The sequence below is a fragment of the Bacillus rossius genome, chromosome 13, assembly GCF_032445375.1.
Source record: "Bacillus rossius redtenbacheri isolate Brsri chromosome 13, Brsri_v3, whole genome shotgun sequence".
NCBI classification, from domain to species: domain Eukaryota; kingdom Metazoa; phylum Arthropoda; class Insecta; order Phasmatodea; family Bacillidae; genus Bacillus; species Bacillus rossius.
Window position 1 is genome coordinate 35,683,501 of NC_086340.1, and position 21,604 is coordinate 35,705,104.

Below are 21,604 nucleotides of genomic sequence, written 5' to 3' on the forward strand. Positions count from 1 at the left end.
AATTCAATCTTATTTATCATCAGTTTTAAAACAGCGTATTATGCAGATAACTACTAAGGTTTTTCAAAGGAAATAGGTTGCTTGTCTGTTTTCTTATTTAAATTTAATAAATAGCTGTTATAACTACCGCAATAAAATATGAGTTATGGTATACTGTATATTGTTAAACGAGTTCTAAATCTATTTCCAAAGTATTTGATATTTTTAAGCGCACTGCAATAGTTCGTATAAACTAACATTTCCCCTTGACTCTGTCATGGCAATAATCTATGATTCTGTAACAGGTTGTGTGTTTCTCTTACGGCAAGCACGGAGAAATTACACGTATTTCTGTTGTGTTTTAAATTTTCGGTTTTGAAATGTATTTTTTCAAAATCAAATCATTACCGTACGTTAAAAAAAACTAATTTTTTCCCGCAGCTCAAATATTTTTTGTCCTATTTTTTACGCAACTGAAATCCCCTCCCCCCCCCCCCCCCCCCCCCCCGGCTAGTAAACTGGCGCTTTGAGCAAATGCCCGTTTGTCCCGTCTGTAAATGGGGGCTAGGCCATTGCCTTATTTGGCTGTGCCATTCAGGACGCGTTTGCTTCCGCTATGGATGGCTATGATTGGTTTGCTGACAGCAGACATGTTCTCGAAATAAACCGAGCAGTACACGAACACAGGTAACGCTACTAAGTTTTAACACACAGCTGGTCTAGATATCGAAAAATTACGTGGCACTTGTTGTACACCGGTGTTTACGTCTGATCAAACGCTTTTGAACACAATAAGTGTCAGAAAAATCGGTACAGTAGTGTTTGCGTCATGTTCGAACAAACATACAAACTACAGTTTTATCTACTATATAAAAATAAGTCGGGTTTTCCTTCCTGACGCTATAACTCCAGAACGCACGAACCGATTTCCACGGTTTTGCAGTCGTTGGAAAGGTCTCGGGCTCCGTGAGGTTTATAGCAAAGAAAATTCAGGAAAAATTCAGGACAAACCAACATTTTAAGTAGATGGCGCCGGTGCGTGATACATTGTTTGACAGCTACTCATTGTTCTCTGCTCAGTTAATTTCATGTGACAAACCGGTATTGTGTTCACTGTGAAATTGTTAAAAAAAAAAGAAAAAAAATAAGTTATTCGTTTCCTAACATTTCAATTGGAAACCATCAAATCAACTACTCATTGTTCTCTGCTCAGTTAATTTCATGTGACAAACCGGTATTGTGTTTACTGTGAAATTGTGAAAAAAAAAGAAAAAAAAATAAGTTATTCTTTTCCTAACATTTCAATTGGAAACCATCAAATCAACTACTCATTGTTTTCTACTCAGTTAATTTCATGTGACAAACCGGTATTGTGTTTACTGTGAAATTATGGAAAAAAAAGTAAAAAAAACATATAACGTATATTGTGCAAATTTTTATTCAATTTCAACAGCAGGCATTTGTCTTTAAGGTCGTAAGTTTAACTGTGTAAATTATGTGGATCGTGCATTTGAGGTTAAATTCACCACTCTGTCCATAGCCCAAAATGCCTAGAGGACGACGTGCCAACATCGGCCGCCGCACAAGACATGCAAGCCAGCAACAAGTGTATTCACAGAGCTTAAGCGAAGAAAGACCAAATATAATAAGAGAAAATGCCCGATTGAGACAACGCGTGAGCACACGAAGATCATTGGCATCATACAATCGCTTGGCATTCCAATATGATCCCACTGCAAACTACAGTGATGATGAAAATTTAGATATTGGACCAATGACGACTATATGCCGATATTGCAATGCGTTAAAGTTCAAAAGAGAAACGGCTGGATTGTGCTGCGCAAGTGGAAAAGTCAAACTGGATCCATTACTTACACCACCACAGCCACTGAAACCATTGTTCGATGGAAGTGATCCCGATTCCAGCCATTTTCTTCAACACATCCTTGAATACAATAACTGCTTTCGCATGACTTCCTTTGGAGCTAATATCATTCGAGAAGGCGGCTTCATGCCGACTTGCAAGTATCACTCACACCAACACAATGAATTGCAATACATAACAACTACATATACACCACACACTACACCATCACACGATCAGAAGTTACACCGTATTCTTAAACAAATGATTGTTTGCAATTACAGATACAAGGACAAATATATCATTTGCATGGTTCAATGGTGCCAACACCAGATGAACCGCATCAATTTCTGCAAATATATTTCATTTCGTCGATGGTGGATCAGCTGAATGTGCGGTGCAATATACAGGGAACACAACAGTTAAAGAGACGAATTATTGAACAGTTGCAAGCATTTTTTCACGCTAATAATGCTGTGGTTAATATGTTCAAAACAGCATTGGAACGAATGCCATCGGATACGCACAAATTTGTCATAAGAGCGGATTGTACCCCAACAGGTGAACATGTGCGAAGATTCAATGCACCCACCGTTAATGATGTTGCTGCAATTATTGTTGGCGATCCAACTAAATCGCGAGACATTGTCGTTCAGCGAAGAAGCAATATCATGCATCGTGTAAACGAGACACATCGTTTGTACGATGCGTTACAATATCCAATCATTTATTGGCAAGGGCAAGGACGTTGAAGATGGTCGATCCAATTACAGGTACAATATTCACACACAAATTATTGCTATTATTGCTATTATTGGTTTCCATTAACAATTCATTTAATTTTGCATTTTCAGGCGTATCAACGAATAAAAATCTAAGCGCAATGAATAGAGACCGGAAAAATTCGCGGATTCCTTTCGAGACAGACTGGAATCCAAACTCGTTTAGCTTAATGCTGCGTCAGTGATTGGACCGCAATTTACCTGAAGGACTCTGAGCCAATGGCAAACACTCAACAAAAGAAGTATCGAATCATAAGAATCGCAGTAAACAGGTGTCCCGAGTCGGTAGCCAATGACCAGGTGATAGTTGCCCGAGTACATAGAGAATCGTGGAGTCTATCCTGGTCGTCATTGAAACCGCGAATTTTTCCAGTCCCTAGCAATGAATTACTATGCGTATCGTATGATGATTCGTACACATGAGGAGAATGTCATTCAATCGCTTAGTGTTTGCGGAATAAATTTAGAAAATCATTGTTTTTCACATGGGCAGTTATACGTTGCGTGTTCACGAGTTGGGAAACCATCCGCTTTGTTTGTGTTAACGTCAGACCAAAAAAACAAAAAATGTGGTTTACCAAAGAGCACTTCAATGAAACGGATAATTTGCGGACACGTATAACGCTTCGATTCAGTATTTACTTTGAATTCACTTTCATTTACTTAGAGAAGTTCAACTACATAACACTTCATTTTTGTTATCAAAATGAATTCATTACTGTTGTAAAATGAAATAAAAAATTTCCTTTTCAAATATAAAACAAAACAAAAATTTTCTTCATCTTTTAATCACCAAACGAAATGTTACATAAAACGAAGCTATCTGGTGGCGAAACGGAGTTCGCCGGGTTTGCTAGTAATAGTATATAGATAGGTGTTTCATTAAAGCATTACTTTTTAAAACCACGTAAGAGATAATCTAATATTCTATTATTTGACTTTATTTGTTTTATTATCCTTATTATTGTAATTACTTAATTCTGGAAAGCTATTCAAGGAAATTTTTACAACTAACTTAACTATTGGAGGTACTGGGACAACACAAATAAAAAATACCCGGGTATGAATCCGAATCCAGTAATACTGCGAACACTACTTTGTAGTGATAAAGTTGTTTTTATGTAATTGTACAAATTTAAAAATATCTGAAAATTTACGTGGATATTTCTGTTCCATTTACAGAACAATATTACGGTGTAGAGACCGGAAAAATTCGCGGATTCATTAGACGATAGGCTAGAATTCAAATACATATACCTCTTAGATGATTTTGCTATTGGTTTACTGTTCATCTGGACGCATCTCAACCAATTTTAACCCTCAACCAAAGAAGGATCGAATCACAGACTAACCAAATGAGACGACTTAAAAGTCGGTAGCCAATGAACTTGCGTTATTTGACCGAGTGTACTAGGGAATGTGCAGTCTATCTTGAAGGCCATCGAAACCGCGAATTTTTCCGGTCTCTATTACGGTGTACGGATAGGGAGCGCGTCGTTTGGACTAAAATATTTGGCCTAAAACTGTTTGAGAACATTCACTTGGCCTAAATTTTTTATATTTGACCTAAAGTCATTTGACCTAAAATTGTTAGTAGTTGGAAATAGGGGGTTCAAGCACAGGCGGAGGAGCCAGGAGCCGGCCGCCATCTTGGATGACGTCATCGGCGGCCATCTTGGATGACGTCATCATGACCTTTGACCTTGACCTTTGACCTTGCTAATCTATGCTAATCTATGCCAATCTATGCCAATCTACGCTAATCTATGCCAATCTATGCCAATCCATATGCTAATCTATGCTAATCCGTATGCTAATCTATGCCAATCCGTATGCTAATCTATGCTAATCTGTATGCTAATCTGTATGCTAATCCATGCCAATCCATGCTAATCCATCCGCCATTTTGTATTTCTAGAAATTTCCACCAACTTCGAATCGTGACGTCACCGTTGCACTTTGTGTCACGGACGCCATCTTGGATTTGAATTTTTTTTTCGAACTTTGAAATTCGATGTAAACATCAACCGCCATCTTGTTTTCGTCTGCTGGTGGCCGCCATCTTGTTTTCGTCTGCTGGTGGCCGCCATCTTGTTTCGTCTGCTGGAGGCAGCCATCTTGCGACGTCATATAGTTCTGTTGGTCGCCACCAGATAGCAGCAGGGATTATTTTATTTTTTTTCTTTAACTAAAATAATTTCAGTGCCGAGGCTGGGATTCGATCCATGGGACGTGAAAACGTCCAGGATGTCGTGGTTACGAGGCGGACACCTTGACCACTAGACCACGAGACCAATTGGGATATGGTGGAATAAATAATCTATATATGCCACGTACTGACGTCAAGTTTTATGATAAAAGGGGGGAGGGTGTCTTTGCCTTCCCAAATGCATGAAATTCAAATTATTATTATACCATCGCCATCTTTAATTCCAGCACAGACTACCAGATGGCGCCAAATTCAAATATTAGTTAGGGAGTCGGCAGGCAGGTGTCGCATGCCGCCATCTTGGTTCTCAAGTTGGCTGGTAGATGTCGCTAGTATCGCGCGCCAAATTCAAAAATTAGTTGCCAGAGGCACCGCCATCTTGGTTCTCAAGTTGGCTGGTAGATGTCGCTAGTATCGCGCGCCAAATTCAAAAATTAGTTGCCAGAGGCGCCGCCATCTTGGTTCTCAAGTTGGCTGGTAGATGGCGCCACCGTCACCATATTTTAGTTCATACAATCGATACCAGATGACGCCACCATCGCCATCTTTAGTTCCTAGTGTTGCTACCAGAGTGTGCCACCGTCGCCATCTTTAATTCTTAAAGTTACCGCCGGAGTGCGCCACCGTCGCCATCTTTAATTCTTAAAGTTACTGCCGGATGGCGCCAAGTGTTATGCAATGTGTAACCAGTCGAGATAAGTTTGGAACCTGTAGCCATATTATTATTAATTAATAATGTATGTTTATTAAATATGATAGAGTATTTATAAAATATTGGTGTTGTGTAGAGACTCTCTCTTCTTCTCGTAGTGGCGGAAGACATCTCGAAGGTAGTGTTAGAATTTATGTATTAAAGCAATCACTCTAGCTGAGGAGACTAATAACTTATAGTTACAATTCAATAATATCGGCAATTAAATGTTTTGAAATTAAAGCAAACAACGTAAATGTTAAACACATATTTATTTAAATCTTATTACAAACAGCAAGGGGTAAGAACAATCGATGATTTAAAAGAAGTAAATAACGAGTAATAAAATCACATAATATTCACACACTACACATCATAGTGACAAAGGCAACATTAACTCGAGACCCAATTATACATAGTAGTATGGGTGGTCGAATAGCCAGAATTTAAGTAGCTGAACATTACAATGGGCGCAATGGAATTTGCCATACAGTTTTATACATTTATCCAGGCGGTTTCCATAAGTTTTTAAAAGTTTGTTGAAGCTAGGACAGTTTCTTTCATTATGTAAATCAACAATGTTGGCACTGCACAGTTCACTAAAGATACTTTTCTGTTTGTCTCCTAGGACGTATACTACATCTCCTTCTTCAGGGTTGACGATGTCACATAACACTGATGAGATTTGGTCAAAGCTCACTTCACCTTCGTTCCACGAGAGTCCATGCACTTCATAAGTCAGTTTACGATTCTCGCTTTGCGACAGCCTGTCTAGTTCGGACCAGTCACATGGTGGTTTGAATATGTATTCATAGGTCCTCAATACATCACCGTCCTCGATGAACATTGCTGCAAGTTGCTTAACCACATACCCCTTTTGTGATGTGAGGCACTGAATGTTGCAGAGAAATAATGACATTTTTTTTGCCAGTACTCACGATAACTGATGTGTGAAGCTGTGCTAGCTCTGCAAGGCTGATGCTAGTTCTACAGGTATGACTGCAAGGCTGCAGTGCTGATGTTGTCTCTAGGATGCTGAATGTCAGACTGGTTGTAACAACCTTTGGTGTCGTAGTACACACAAATTTACAATTCGTCTTCATCACTATCCCCCAAGCCACTATCCGTTCCTTCATCCACATCTTCGTTCACCTCTTGCGCTTCCTTTGCGGCCTCGATGCAGGTCATAACAGCATGATATAAATAGGTAATAAATACCTCTTCCTCAGGGAACTCAGTGAGAATGTTGAGGGTGGAGGATGTAAGGTGGTAATGTATATCATTAAAGTCCATACCTATGTAGCGACGTACTACATCCATTACAAATTCCCGAACATCGTCCATCGTAACACTGTTTAAATTACAATCGCAAACACTCTCCGCGTAAACACTGGTGGAAGCCATGATGATGAGAGCGTGGTTAGAAGCAGACTACCACGTTAGCGGAGCGATGCTGTGAGGCCCCAGAACTCGCTCGAAATAACCTGCACAACACATTCCAAAAACATGACGTAGCCTATGGTTGACGGCACAAACACCCTGAGTGGCTCTGCGTGTTTCCTCCTGCCCGAACACGCGCTGCTGTGAAAGCCTCTTCCCGAGCACAGACGTCACTCCCGCAGCAGACAAAACAGGCGTATGCTACAGGAGCTAGAACAATTGAATAGCCAAATATATATTTAGACTACCCAACTTCATAAATGACATGAGATAATTCCTGTGCGATAATCATACTTTAAATGTTGTAATGTATGTATAAACAATAATCATGACTAAGTACTTGAAAAAAAATGTAAGTGAGGTGTTATTCACCTTTAGCGCTTCTCGATTTCTGTATCTGCTACCCACGAATTAAATTGAGACGGGAAATCCCACCATTTCACAAAAGACCGACCATTTCTTCGTTTGAGAACTTTCTCCACCAAATATGTGTCCGGATACATCGTAGACTGGATCTCTTCAGCATAGAAGCCACCACGAATAGGCTTGTGGTCCAAGTCTTCGAGGTAGTAGGTCCTGGGTTCCGATTCACGAACGTGTGTCACACGGAAAAGTTCAGAACTCCAATTCGCCGTGAAACCTTTCTCAAAGACACCTTTCTGCTTGGAGATTCTCACAATGTCACCAACATTAGCTTTATGCTTGCATGTATCTTTCTTCTTCGTGTTGGTGAATACAGCCCCAAGTAGACGATCATCCTTTACATCTTTAGGCTTCATTTTCGTGGTAGAATGCACTGTGGAATTATATTCACTTATAAGTTTCGACAAAAGATCCAACCAAAAACAACTCAAAGTCTTTTACAAACATAATATTTATTACTCAATTTCTATCCTACTACAGAATCACTTGCGAAAGCCAGCAATCTTATAAACATTTAGCCCTGCATAGACGTGCAACAACTACTTCTTAGCTCCAAATGGCTCCAAATGCTCCAAACGGCCTTCAAATGCTCCAACAGCTCCAAAAAAAGGCTCCAAATGCTTGACAGCTCGAAATGCTCCAAACGGCTCCAAATGCTCCAAATGCCTCCAAATGGCTCCAAATGCTCCAAACGCTCCAAATGTCTCCAAAAGGCTCCAAATGCTTCAAAAGACTCCAAATGCTCCAACAGCTCCAAAAAAAGGCTCCAAATGCTTAACACAGCTCCAAATGGCTCCAAATGCTCCAAATGGCTCCAACAGCTCCAAAAGGCTCCAAATGCTTGACAGCTCCAAATGCTCCAAATGGCTCCAAATGCTCCAAATGGCTCCAACAGCTCCAAAAGGCTCCAAATGCTTCAAAAGGCTCCAATTGTTCCAAGAGCTCCATCTTCAATTGGTTCCAACTGATTCCAATTACTTTTCTTATCGAACTTGGCATGATTACTAACATGTCTTTATTAGTATACATTTTGACTGGCAGTGGTAACGTATTTTGCACCTTTAAGTTATAAGTTTTATTTAGAAATCATATTTCGATAAATGGTAGATACCATTTGGAAAGAAAATATATTAATTTATCTTCAAGTTTATACACATACATTTAATTTAAGCCATTATTGTATGTAGCCAGCTTCCCTCAGTTCTTTGAGTATGAAGGATATTTCTTTAATGTTCGAATAGTTTCCTGCACAAAGCGATCCATGTAGTAGTCGTAGCCTGTCAACCAATATGTTAGGATCTCCCCATGAGGTATAATCAAACTCTTCTGCTGCGTTCATCATCCTTGCATGTTTATAATAAATATTATCTCTGGTGTCTATCGTTTTAACACCAACCTCAAGGTCACTTTCGTCATCGTGCCAGAGATTATCACAAGCTTGATCAGGATAATTTATTTTATTACGACGTTTCCATCGTTTTGGTCTCAAACCACCATCACAGTCTTCACTCTTGCATGCTTTTGGTGCTTCAGCACAATACTCAATCATGTCAGCCTTAGATGTGTCAGCACAGTCTTCGTTCACGCCAGCTTCTGATGTGTCACCACAGTCTTCAATCATGTCAGCACCACAAACTTGATCAGGATAATTTATTTTATTATGTCGTTTCCATCGTTTTGGTCTCAGACCGCCATCACAGTCTTCGATCTTACCTGCTTTAGGTGCTTCAGTACAGTACTCAATCATGTCAGCCTCAGATGTGTCACCACATTCTTCAATCATGCACGCTTCAGATGATTCATCAAAGTCTTCGACCTTGTAAGCTTCAGATGGTTCTCCATCTTTCTCATTTTCATGGAGACGACTAGATATTGGAGTATATATATTTTAATTTCTAATGTGGTTACAACTACCTTCGTTTGTTTTTAAATTTTAAATTATTATCTTCATCTAGATCAGTAATTTTAGCATTAGCTTTTTCGCCTTCGTTCCTCTTCCGCGATGTTGTAGCCCAGTCTTCGTTATCTTTATTCATCTTAATTGTACAGGTCTTGTAATGTCTATCCAAGTAATATCTTCTACCAAAGGATTTCTGACACTGACTGCAATGAAACGGTTTTTGACAAGGACCCAAATTACACTCGCTTCTCTCATGTCGTTTAGCATTCTTTCTCAAGGTAAACACCTTGCTACAGTATCTACAGTGATGACGTTTCGATACAGCGTCAGATCCTAAATCGGAATTCATATTAGTTACCGAGACTAATGCCAGATGCAAACTAAGAGTTTTAAATTAGATATATTACTTAAATAGAATTTTTTAAATTATTTCATCAGCGAGAATTAATTTATCTCATTCAAAGGTACTTGTTGCAAGTAGTTCTGCTTTTCAACAACAGATGTCGACACGTATTGCTTGCAGGTAAATATTATTTCTTTCTTTCATGCGGGATGCAGGATTCTCACTAACGATCGCAATAGAGGGATGGCATCGCTATACTCCAAGGAGAAGGTAGTTTGTTCTTCCAGTTAGTGTTTCTCAGGGTATATATTATTATTTGACTGAATAATGATTTTTTTTTAAATTCCACCTAATAAAAATAAAATAGAAGCACTCAGAGTAAACCATCAGGGATGATGTCGTTTATAAACATCATAAATTACCAATTTTTTTTTTAAAAAGTCCAAATTTAATCCTGATTAAGCAAAGAGTTCTCGCACAAGCCCGCTTGTGAACTCTTTGCTTAAGCAACATGAGAGTTCTAGCACAAGCCCGCTTGTGAACTCTTTGCTTAAGCAACATGAGAGTTCTAGCACAAGCGGGCTTGTGAACTCTTTACTTAAGCAACATGAGAGTTCTAGCACAAGCGGGCTTGTGAACTCTTTGCTTAAGCAACATGAGAGTTCTAGCACAAGCGGGCTTGTAAACTCTTTGCTTAAGCAACACGAGAGTTCTAGCACATGCGGGCTTGTGAACTCTTTGCTTAAGCAACACGAGAGTTCTAGCACAAGCGGGCTTGTGAACTCTTTGCTTAAGTAGGATTAAATTTGGACTTTTTTTAAAAAAAAATTGGTAATTTATGATGTTTATAAACGACATCATCCCTGATGGTTTTCTCTGAGTGCTTCTATTTTATTTTTATTAGGTGGAATTTAAAAAAAAATCATTATTCAGTCAAATAATAATATATACCCTGAGAAACACTAACTGGAAGAACAAACTACCTTCTCCTTGGAGTATAGCGATGCCATCCCTCTATTGCGATCGTTAGTGAGAATCCTGCATCCCGCATGAAAGAAAGAAATAATATTTACCTGCAAGCAATACGTGTCGACATCTGTTGTTGAAAAGCAGAACTACTTGCAACAAGTACCTTTGAATGAGATAAATTAATTCTCGCTGATGAAATAATTAAAAAAAATTCTATTTAAGTAATATATCTAATTTAAAACTCTTAGTTTGCATCTGGCATTAGTCTCGGTAACTAATATGAATTCCGATTTAGGATCTGACGCTGTATCGAAACGTCATCACTGTAGATACTGTAGCAAGGTGTTTACCTTGAGAAAGAATGCTAAACGACATGAGAGAAGCGAGTGTAATTTGGGTCCTTGTCAAAAACCGTTTCATTGCAGTCAGTGTCAGAAATCCTTTGGTAGAAGATATTACTTGGATAGACATTACAAGACCTGTACAATTAAGATGAATAAAGATAACGAAGACTGGGCTACAACATCGCGGAAGAGGAACGAAGGCGAAAAAGCTAATGCTAAAATTACTGATCTAGATGAAGATAATAATTTAAAATTTAAAAACAAACGAAGGTAGTTGTAACCACATTAGAAATTAAAATATATATACTCCAATATCTAGTCGTCTCCATGAAAATGAGAAAGATGGAGAACCATCTGAAGCTTACAAGGTCGAAGACTTTGATGAATCACCTGAAGCGTGCATGATTGAAGAATGTGGTGACACATCTGAGGCTGACATGATTGAGTACTGTACTGAAGCACCTAAAGCAGGTAAGATCGAAGACTGTGATGGCGGTCTGAGACCAAAACGATGGAAACGACATAATAAAATAAATTATCCTGATCAAGTTTGTGGTGCTGACATGATTGAAGACTGTGGTGACACATCAGAAGCTGGCGTGAACGAAGACTGTGCTGACACATCTAAGGCTGACATGATTGAGTATTGTGCTGAAGCACCAAAAGCATGCAAGAGTGAAGACTGTGATGGTGGTTTGAGACCAAAACGATGGAAACGTCGTAATAAAATAAATTATCCTGATCAAGCTTGTGATAATCTCTGGCACGATGACGAAAGTGACCTTGAGGTTGGTGTTAAAACGATAGACACCAGAGATAATATTTATTATAAACATGCAAGGATGATGAACGCAGCAGAAGAGTTTGATTATACCTCATGGGGAGATCCTAACATATTGGTTGACAGGCTACGACTACTACATGGATCGCTTTGTGCAGGAAACTATTCGAACATTAAAGAAATATCCTTCATACTCAAAGAACTGAGGGAAGCTGGCTACATACAATAATGGCTTAAATTAAATGTATGTGTATAAACTTGAAGATAAATTAATATATTTTCTTTCCAAATGGTATCTACCATTTATCGAAATATGATTTCTAAATAAAACTTATAACTTAAAGGTGCAAAATACGTTACCACTGCCAGTCAAAATGTATACTAATAAAGACATGTTAGTAATCATGCCAAGTTCGATAAGAAAAGTAATTGGAATCAGTTGGAACCAATTGAAGATGGAGCTCTTGGAACAATTGGAGCCTTTTGAAGCATTTGGAGCCTTTTGGAGCTGTTGGAGCCATTTGGAGCATTTGGAGCCATTTGGAGCATTTGGAGCTGTCAAGCATTTGGAGCCTTTTGGAGCTGTTGGAGCCATTTGGAGCATTTGGAGCCATTTGGAGCTGTGTTAAGCATTTGGAGCCTTTTTTTGGAGCTGTTGGAGCATTTGGAGTCTTTTGAAGCATTTGGAGCCTTTTGGAGACATTTGGAGCGTTTGGAGCATTTGGAGCCATTTGGAGGCATTTGGAGCATTTGGAGCCGTTTGGAGCATTTCGAGCTGTCAAGCATTTGGAGCCTTTTTTTGGAGCTGTTGGAGCATTTGAAGGCCGTTTGGAGCATTTGGAGCCATTTGGAGCTAAGAAGTAGTTGTTGCACGTCTATGCAGGGCTAAATGTTTATAAGATTGCTGGCTTTCGCAAGTGATTCTGTAGTAGGATAGAAATTGAGTAATAAATATTATGTTTGTAAAAGACTTTGAGTTGTTTTTGGTTGGATCTTTTGTCGAAACTTATAAGTGAATATAATTCCACAGTGCATTCTACCACGAAAATGAAGCCTAAAGATGTAAAGGATGATCGTCTACTTGGGGCTGTATTCACCAACACGAAGAAGAAAGATACATGCAAGCATAAAGCTAATGTTGGTGACATTGTGAGAATCTCCAAGCAGAAAGGTGTCTTTGAGAAAGGTTTCACGGCGAATTGGAGTTCTGAACTTTTCCGTGTGACACACGTTCGTGAATCGGAACCCAGGACCTACTACCTCGAAGACTTGGACCACAAGCCTATTCGTGGTGGCTTCTATGCTGAAGAGATCCAGTCTACGATGTATCCGGACACATATTTGGTGGAGAAAGTTCTCAAACGAAGAAATGGTCGGTCTTTTGTGAAATGGTGGGGTTTCCCGTCTCAATTTAATTCGTGGGTAGCAGATACAGAAATCGAGAAGCGCTAAAGGTGAATAACACCTCACTTACATTTTTTTTCAAGTACTTAGTCATGATTATTGTTTATACATACATTACAACATTTAAAGTATGATTATCGCACAGGAATTATCTCATGTCATTTATGAAGTTGGGTAGTCTAAATATATATTTGGCTATTCAATTGTTCTAGCTCCTGTAGCATACGCCTGTTTTGTCTGCTGCGGGAGTGACGTCTGTGCTCGGGAAGAGGCTTTCACAGCAGCGCGTGTTCGGGCAGGAGGAAACACGCAAGGCCACTCAGGGTGTTTGTGCCGTCAACCATAGGCTACGTTATGTTTTTGGAATGTGTTGTGCAGGTTATTTCGAGCGAGTTCTGGGGCCTCACAGCATCGCTCCGCTAACGTGGTAGTCTGCTTCTAACCACGCTCTCATCATCATGGCTTCCACCAGTGTTTACGCGGAGAGTGTTTGCGATTGTAATTTAAACAGTGTTACGATGGACGATGTTCGGGAATTTGTAATGGATGTAGTACGTCGCTACATAGGTATGGACTTTAATGACATACATTACCACCTTACATCCTCCACCCTCAACATTCTCACTGAGTTCCCTGAGGAAGAGGTATTTATTACCTATTTATATCATGCTGTTATGACCTGCATCGAGGCCGCAAAGGAAGCGCAAGAGGTGAACGAAGATGTGGATGAAGGAACGGATAGTGGCTTGGGGGATAGTGATGAAGACGAATTGTAAATTTGTGTGTACTACGACACCAAAGGTTGTTACAACCAGTCTGACATTCAGCATCCTAGAGACAACATCAGCACTGCAGCCTTGCAGTCATACCTGTAGAACTAGCATCAGCCTTGCAGAGCTAGCACAGCTTCACACATCAGTTATCGTGAGTACTGGCAAAAAAAATGTCATTATTTCTCTGCAACATTCAGTGCCTCACATCACAAAAGGGGTATGTGGTTAAGCAACTTGCAGCAATGTTCATCGAGGACGGTGATGTATTGAGGACCTATGAATTCATATTCAAACCACCATGTGACTGGTCCGAACTAGACAGGCTGTCGCAAAGCGAGAATCGTAAACTGACTTATGAAGTGCATGGACTCTCGTGGAACGAAGGTGAAGTGAGCTTTGACCAAATCTCATCAGTGTTATGTGACATCGTCAACCCTGAAGAAGGAGATGTAGTATACGTGCTAGGAGACAAACAGAAAAGTATCTTTAGTGAACTGTGCAGTGCCAACATTGTTGATTTACATAATGAAAGAAACTGTCCTAGCTTCAACAAACTTTTAAAGACTTATGGAAACCGCCTGGATAAATGTATAAAACTGTATGGCAAATTCCATTGCGCCCATTGTAATGTTCAGCTACTTAAATTCTGGCTATTCGACCACCCATACTACTATGTATAATTGGGTCTCGAGTTAATGTTGCCTTTGTCACTATGATGTGTAGTGTGTGAATATTATGTGATTTTATTACTCGTTATTTACTTCTTTTAAATCATCGATTGTTCTTACCCCTTGCTGTTTGTAATAAGATTTAAATAAATATGTGTTTAACATTTACGTTGTTTGCTTTAATTTCAAAACATTTAATTGCCGATATTATTGAATTGTAACTATAAGTTATTAGTCTCCTCAGCTAGAGTGATTGCTTTAATACATAAATTCTAACACTACCTTCGAGATGTCTTCCGCCACTACGAGAAGAAGAGAGAGTCTCTACACAACACCAATATTTTATAAATACTCTATCATATTTAATAAACATACATTATTAATTAATAATAATATGGCTACAGGTTCCAAACTTATCTCGACTGGTTACACATTGCATAACACTTGGCGCCATCCGGCAGTAACTTTAAGAATTAAAGATGGCGACGGTGGCGCACTCCGGCGGTAACTTTAAGAATTAAAGATGGCGACGGTGGCACACTCTGGTAGCAACACTAGGAACTAAAGATGGCGATGGTGGCGTCATCTGGTATCGATTGTATGAACTAAAATATGGTGACGGTGGCACCATCTACCAGCCAACTTGAGAACCAAGATGGCGGCGCCTCTGGCAACTAATTTTTGAATTTGGCGCGCGATACTAGCGACATCTACCAGCCAACTTGAGAACCAAGATGGCGGTGCCTCTGGCAACTAATTTTTGAATTTGGCGCGCGAAGCTAGCGACATCTACCAGCCAACTTGAGAACCAAGATGGCGGCATGCGACACCTGCCTGCCGACTCCCTAACTAATATTTGAATTTGGCGCCATCTGGTAGTCTGTGCTGGAATTAAAGATGGCGATGGTATAATAATAATTTGAATTTCATGCATTTGGGAAGGCAAAGACACCCTCCCCCCTTTTATCATAAAACTTGACGTCAGTACGTGGCATATATAGATTATTTATTCCACCATATCCCAATTGGTCTCGTGGTCTAGTGGTCAAGGTGTCCGCCTCGTAACCACGACATCCTGGACGTTTTCACGTCCCATGGATCGAATCCCAGCCTCGGCACTGAAATTATTTTAGTTAAAGAAAAAAAATAAAATAATCCCTGCTGCTATCTGGTGGCGACCAACAGAACTATATGACGTCGCAAGATGGCTGCCTCCAGCAGACGAAACAAGATGGCGGCCACCAGCAGACGAAAACAAGATGGCGGCCACCAGCAGACGAAAACAAGATGGCGGTTGATGTTTACATCGAATTTCAAAGTTCGAAAAAAAAATTCAAATCCAAGATGGCGTCCGTGACACAAAGTGCAACGGTGACGTCACGATTCGAAGTTGGTGGAAATTTCTAGAAATACAAAATGGCGGATGGATTAGCATGGATTGGCATGGATTAGCATACAGATTAGCATACAGATTAGCATAGATTAGCATACGGATTGGCATAGATTAGCATACGGATTAGCATAGATTAGCATATGGATTGGCATAGATTGGCATAGATTAGCGTAGATTGGCATAGATTGGCATAGATTAGCATAGATTAGCAAGGTCAAAGGTCAAGGTCAAAGGTCATGATGACGTCATCCAAGATGGCCGCCGATGACGTCATCCAAGATGGCGGCCGGCTCCTGGCTCCTCCGCCTGTGCTTGAACCCCCTATTTCCAACTACTATTGTTTGGCATAAAGTCACATGGCCTAAAAATATTTAGCCTAATTTTAGGCCAAATTATTTTAGGCCTACTGGCGGGTACCCTACGGATACCTAATTTTGAATTTTTATATTCCGTTGTTAAAATAGTAAACATGCACGGGAGAGGAAGAAAAGTTATTTTTTGCTGCAGATTAAAAGTTTATTTTTTTTATTTTTTTGGAAACCAAATATTTTTTTGTTAATGGAACTAAAATAATTATCTAAAATTATAGATATATCTAAATTTGTACATTTACATGAAGTTATCTGTATAGCTACAAACAAATTTTCCCGTAATAATGGGTTCGAATTCTTGGTGAGTATTTGTGTTTTGTGTTGTCCCAGTACTAATATTAGTTTAATGAATAGCTTTACAGTATTAACTGCACACATTAATAAGCATAAAGATACAAAAGAGAGTCAAATTGTTGAATATGCATTCATCTTTTCCATGGTTTAAAGAAAATCATTGTTAAATGAAACATAAACCAAAAATTTAAAATTGTACGCCAATTATCTTAAGCAAGACAGGAAATATTCAGTATTGTTTCGTAAAACTTATTTCATACAACCATAGCGATGTGTTATACAGAAGTACAATAGTTTTCTCGAAGTATTACATACTATTATTTGTAAGAAACCTGATTTGCAAAGGAATATTTTCTAAAAGTTAAAAAAAAAATTCTGTCTAATAATCAAAGATGATCGTTATGAGTTCACGTGCAAACAAAGTTGACTTGGCACTAGTAGATTAAGAGGAAAACCGAAAATTAACGAAGCTCTCTGGATAATGTATATGTAGGCCTATAATGAGTGTTCTTTATAAATTTCAGGAGAACATTTTTAACAGAGTATCAATAAACGAGGAAAAAAAAACCCCGTCATGGTAAGTGAGACCGAGTTGAATTACAATATCTATGGACTGGAAGAATTCGCGGGTTCAATGACCTCCAGGATAGACTCCACGATCCTCTGCACACTCGGGCAAACGTTGCCTGTTCATTGGCTGCTGACTTTTGAGGCTTCTCAATTGGAAGACTCGTGATTCGATACTGCTTTGACTGAGGGTCTATGATTGGCCCACAGTCCTCCAGGTTAGCAGTGAACCAATAGCAGATGTTGCGTAAAGGTACAATTATTTGCATTTTAGCATAATAGCGAAATGAATCCGCGAATTTTTCCGGTCTCTAAGAATAGACCGTCGCCTCCATCCGTCCCTCGCTTTCGGTCACGTGACCTTTCAGCCAATCGGATGACCCGAAAAAAAATTATATCCCTTCTTCCGCCAAAAAATAACTCGGGAAGCTCTGAAAATTTGACGAACGGATGGTTTTGGCCGCGGCAGTCAATTGTTGCCAGAACACAGGACTGTGGTGTTTGCACAGCTGTTTCAGATGTTTTAATAATAACATTGCTGTTCTTAGAACCAATCTCAAGAACAATTTAATCGCGACTTCAAACAGCAACACAAATAGCAAAAAAAAAAAAAAAAAAAATCTCCGAGAGAAAAAATAATATAGCCAGTCATTGGGACGGTCAACACAAGTAAAAACTTAAAATTTTGTTTTTAAATGTGTAATATGAAATCATTTCTACATCAAATGTACGTAAGAAAATTATTTTGGTATTATATCAGTACGATGTTAGCATGATATCATTTATCCTTACATCAATTTTTTAGTCAAAACAGATGTCAGTGGTATGTACAAATTACGTAAAAATTCATTACCTAGCTATGACTTATCAGTGATGTCAGACCTAGGTCATGCATTCACGTGGTCAAATTAACTTCACTTACTGCTACTACAGCATGTCGGTGATGCAAACTCACAAGATTTTACCCATACAAAAAAAGAGTCCAACACGCACATGATACAATCGAATATATACAATGTATTAGTGTCAATATGCGTATACATTTACACAGACCGCTGCGCTTCGCCAGTCAGGCGCAACACGTCACTAGCATGTCGGTGACGCGAACCCATAAGTTTTGCCCCTACCAAAAATCGCCCAACGCGGCTAAAGAAGTTTTCACTTCGAAAAAATCTCCGAGAGAAAAAAAACAAACGGGGTTGTTTGTAAAGTTGGTTTACGCACGATAATTTTACGTGATAACGTCATAAGAAAACAAAGTAGAAAAATTGCATACTTTTTAAATTTCAAATATTATTTACAATTTTTGCAAATTTAAATTAAATAATTTGTTTGAATATAATCAAGAGCAATTAGTTTTAGAAATAAACTGAAATCAAAACAATGTCAATAAATTGTTAATTTGAATTGACGAAATTGAACAAATAAAACAAATTTTTTAAATTGCTGCTCTAAAAAAGGCCGCCTTAACCTGTTTGATATATTAGAAGATTTTCTCGCACGGTGGTTGGCCGATTCTTGCACGCTCGGTTCAGGCGGAACGTGAAAATGAGTCATGCTCTTTCGTGCGTGCAAACCGGCGTTCATCGATTTATAACACGTATTCGGGTCACAAACCATGGCTTGCTGGCGGCACTCAGGCTGCAGATCGCTCCGGGCGAGAGTAGGGCGGACCCTTGCCGGGGTAAGGGGTGTTGTTGGCCGCAGCTGCTGGGGTACGGCGTGGTGCTGGTGGTGTTCGCGCTGCAGCCGCCCATGAAGGCGCTGTGCACGCGCCTGGCCGGCCGCCCCCGGCTCGCCGCCGCCGACCTCTACGTGCTCGTCTCCTTCTTCGGCACCGTGAACGTGTGGCGCGGCGTGTGGCTGCTGCTGGACGCCTACTTCCTGCCAGGTGCCGTCACTCGCCTCCACTCTCCATGCCAGGTGCCGTCACTCACCTCCACTCGCCGTGCCAGGTGCCGTCACTCACCTCCACCCGCCATGCCAGGTGACGCCACTCGCCTCCACTCGCCATGCCAGGTGCCGTCACTCACCTCCACTCGCCATGCCAGGTGCCGTCAATCACCTCCACTCGCCTTGCCAGGTGCAGTCACTCGCCTCCACTCGCCATGCCAGGTGCCGTCACTCACCTCCACCCGCCAAGCCAGGTGACGCAACTCACCTCCACTCGCCATGCCAGGTGCCGTCACTCACCTCCACTCGCCATGCCAGGTGCCGTCACTCACCTCCACTCGCCATGTCAGGTGCCGTCACTCATCTCCACTCGCCATGCCAGGTGCCGTCACTCACCTCCACTCGCCATGTCAGGTGCCGTCACTCACCTCCACCCGCCATGCCAGGTGCCGTCACTCACCTCCACTCGCCATGCCAGGTGCCGTCAATCACCTCCACTCGCCATGCCAGGTGCCGTCACTCACCTCCACTCGCCATGTCAGGTGCCGTCACTCACCTCCACCCGCAATGTCAGGTGCCGTCACTCACCTCCACCCGCCATGCCAGATGCCGTCACTCACCTCCACTCGCCATGCCAGGTGCCGTCACTCGCCTCCACTCTCCATGCCAGGTGCCGTCACTCACCTCCACTCGCCATACCAGGTGCCGTCACTCACCTCCACTCGCCATGCCAGGTGCCGTCACATACCTCCACCCGCCATGCCAGGTGCCGTCACTCGCCTTCACCCGCCATGCCAGGTGACGCCACTCGCCTCCACTCGCCATGCCAGGTGCCGTCACTCACCTCCACCCGCCATGCCAGGTGACGCAACTCACCTCCACTCGCCATGCCAGGTGCCGTCACATACCTCCACCCGCCATGCCAGGTGCCGTCACTCGCCTCCACCCGCCATGCCAGGTGACGCCACTCGCCTCCACTCGCCATGCCAGGTGCCGTCACTCACCTCCACCCGCCATGCCAGGTGACGCAACTCACCTCCACTCTCCATGCCAGGTGCCGTCACTCGCCTCCACTCTCCATGCCAGGTGCCGTCACTCACCTCCACTCGCCATGCCAGGTGCCGTCACTCACCTCCACTCGCCATGCCAGGTGCCACCACTCACCTCCACTCGCCATGCCAGGTGCCGTCACTCACCTCCACTCGCCATGACAGGTGCCGTCAATCACCTCCACTCGTCATGCTTGGTGCCGTCACTCGCCTCCACTCTCCATGCCAGGTGCCGTCACTCACCTCCACTCGCCATGCCAGGTGCTGTCACTCATCTCCACTCGCCATGCCAGGTGCCGTCACATACCTCCACCCGCCATGCCAGGTGACGCCATTCACCTCCACTCGCCATGCCAGGTGCCGTCACTCACCTCCACCCGCCATGCCAGGTGACGCAACTCACCTCCACTCGCCATGCCAGGTGCCGTCACATACCTCCACCCGCCATGACAGGTGCCGTCACTCGCCTCCACCCGCAATGCCAGGTGACGCCACTCGCCTCCACTCGCCATGCCAGGTGCCGTCACTCACCTCCACCCGCCAAGCCAGGTGACGCAACTCACCTCCACTCGCCATGCCAGGTGCCGTCACTCACCTCCACTCGCCATGCCAGGTGCCGTCACTCACCTCCACTCGCCATGTCAGGTGCCGTCACTCATCTCCACTCGCCATGCCAGGTGCCGTCACTCACCTCCACTCGCCATGTCAGGTGCCGTCACTCACCTCCACCCGCCATGCCAGGTGCCGTCACTCACCTCCACTCGCCATGCCAGGTGCCGTCAATCACCTCCACTCGCCATGCCAGGATGCCGTCACTCACCTCCACTCTCCATGCCAGGTGCCGTCACTCACCTCCACTCGCCATGCCAGGTGCCGTCACTCACCTCCACTCGCCATTCCAGGTGCCACCACTCACCTCCACTCGCCAACTTCCACTCTGAAACTGCAATAAAAAAGATAATTTAGGGTAAAGTAGTCTCATAGATAGGAGCAGGCTTTTTTTGCGAATAAATCTGAGCGCCTATTAGACTGCAAGAAAGTATAGCCGTACCAGTGGTTTCTTCTTTGTGATTGGCGGCCGTCTGCGTGATATGCCTTATTTGACCGTGCCAATCAGGACTTGTTTGTTTCCGCACTGACTCACGGTGATTGGTGTTGTAAAAATCTACATTGACCTGAATATTTTACCCAATTAAGAAACACCGACGATGCTACAGTGTTTTAACATTCAGCTAGTCTCGGAATCTTTTCGCGAATATGCATGCCCCTACTCATAGATAGATACCAGAAAAATTCGCGGATTCATTTCGCGATTGACTTGAATCCTAATACGTCTGCCTTTTTGCTGCCTAAATAATTGGACCACAGTTTATCTGAAAGACTCTGGGCCAATTAAAAACCTTGAGAAAAAGAAGTAACGAATCACGAGCATCCTAGTTAACAGGTGTCACGAGTCAGCAGCTAATG

At 41.9% G+C, this 21,604-nt stretch overlaps 1 protein-coding gene across 1 annotated transcript in view; it reads left to right on the forward strand.

Moving 5' to 3' along the window:
* The window catches only part of LOC134538621 (uncharacterized), a 163,503-nt gene that overhangs the window by 134,483 nt on the left and 7,416 nt on the right, over positions 1-21,604 (forward strand). The window contains exon 4 of the mRNA XM_063380053.1: positions 18,903-19,086. Coding sequence (XP_063236123.1) covers positions 18,903-19,086 — 184 coding nt within the window. The remainder of the gene's footprint in view (positions 1-18,902; positions 19,087-21,604) is intronic.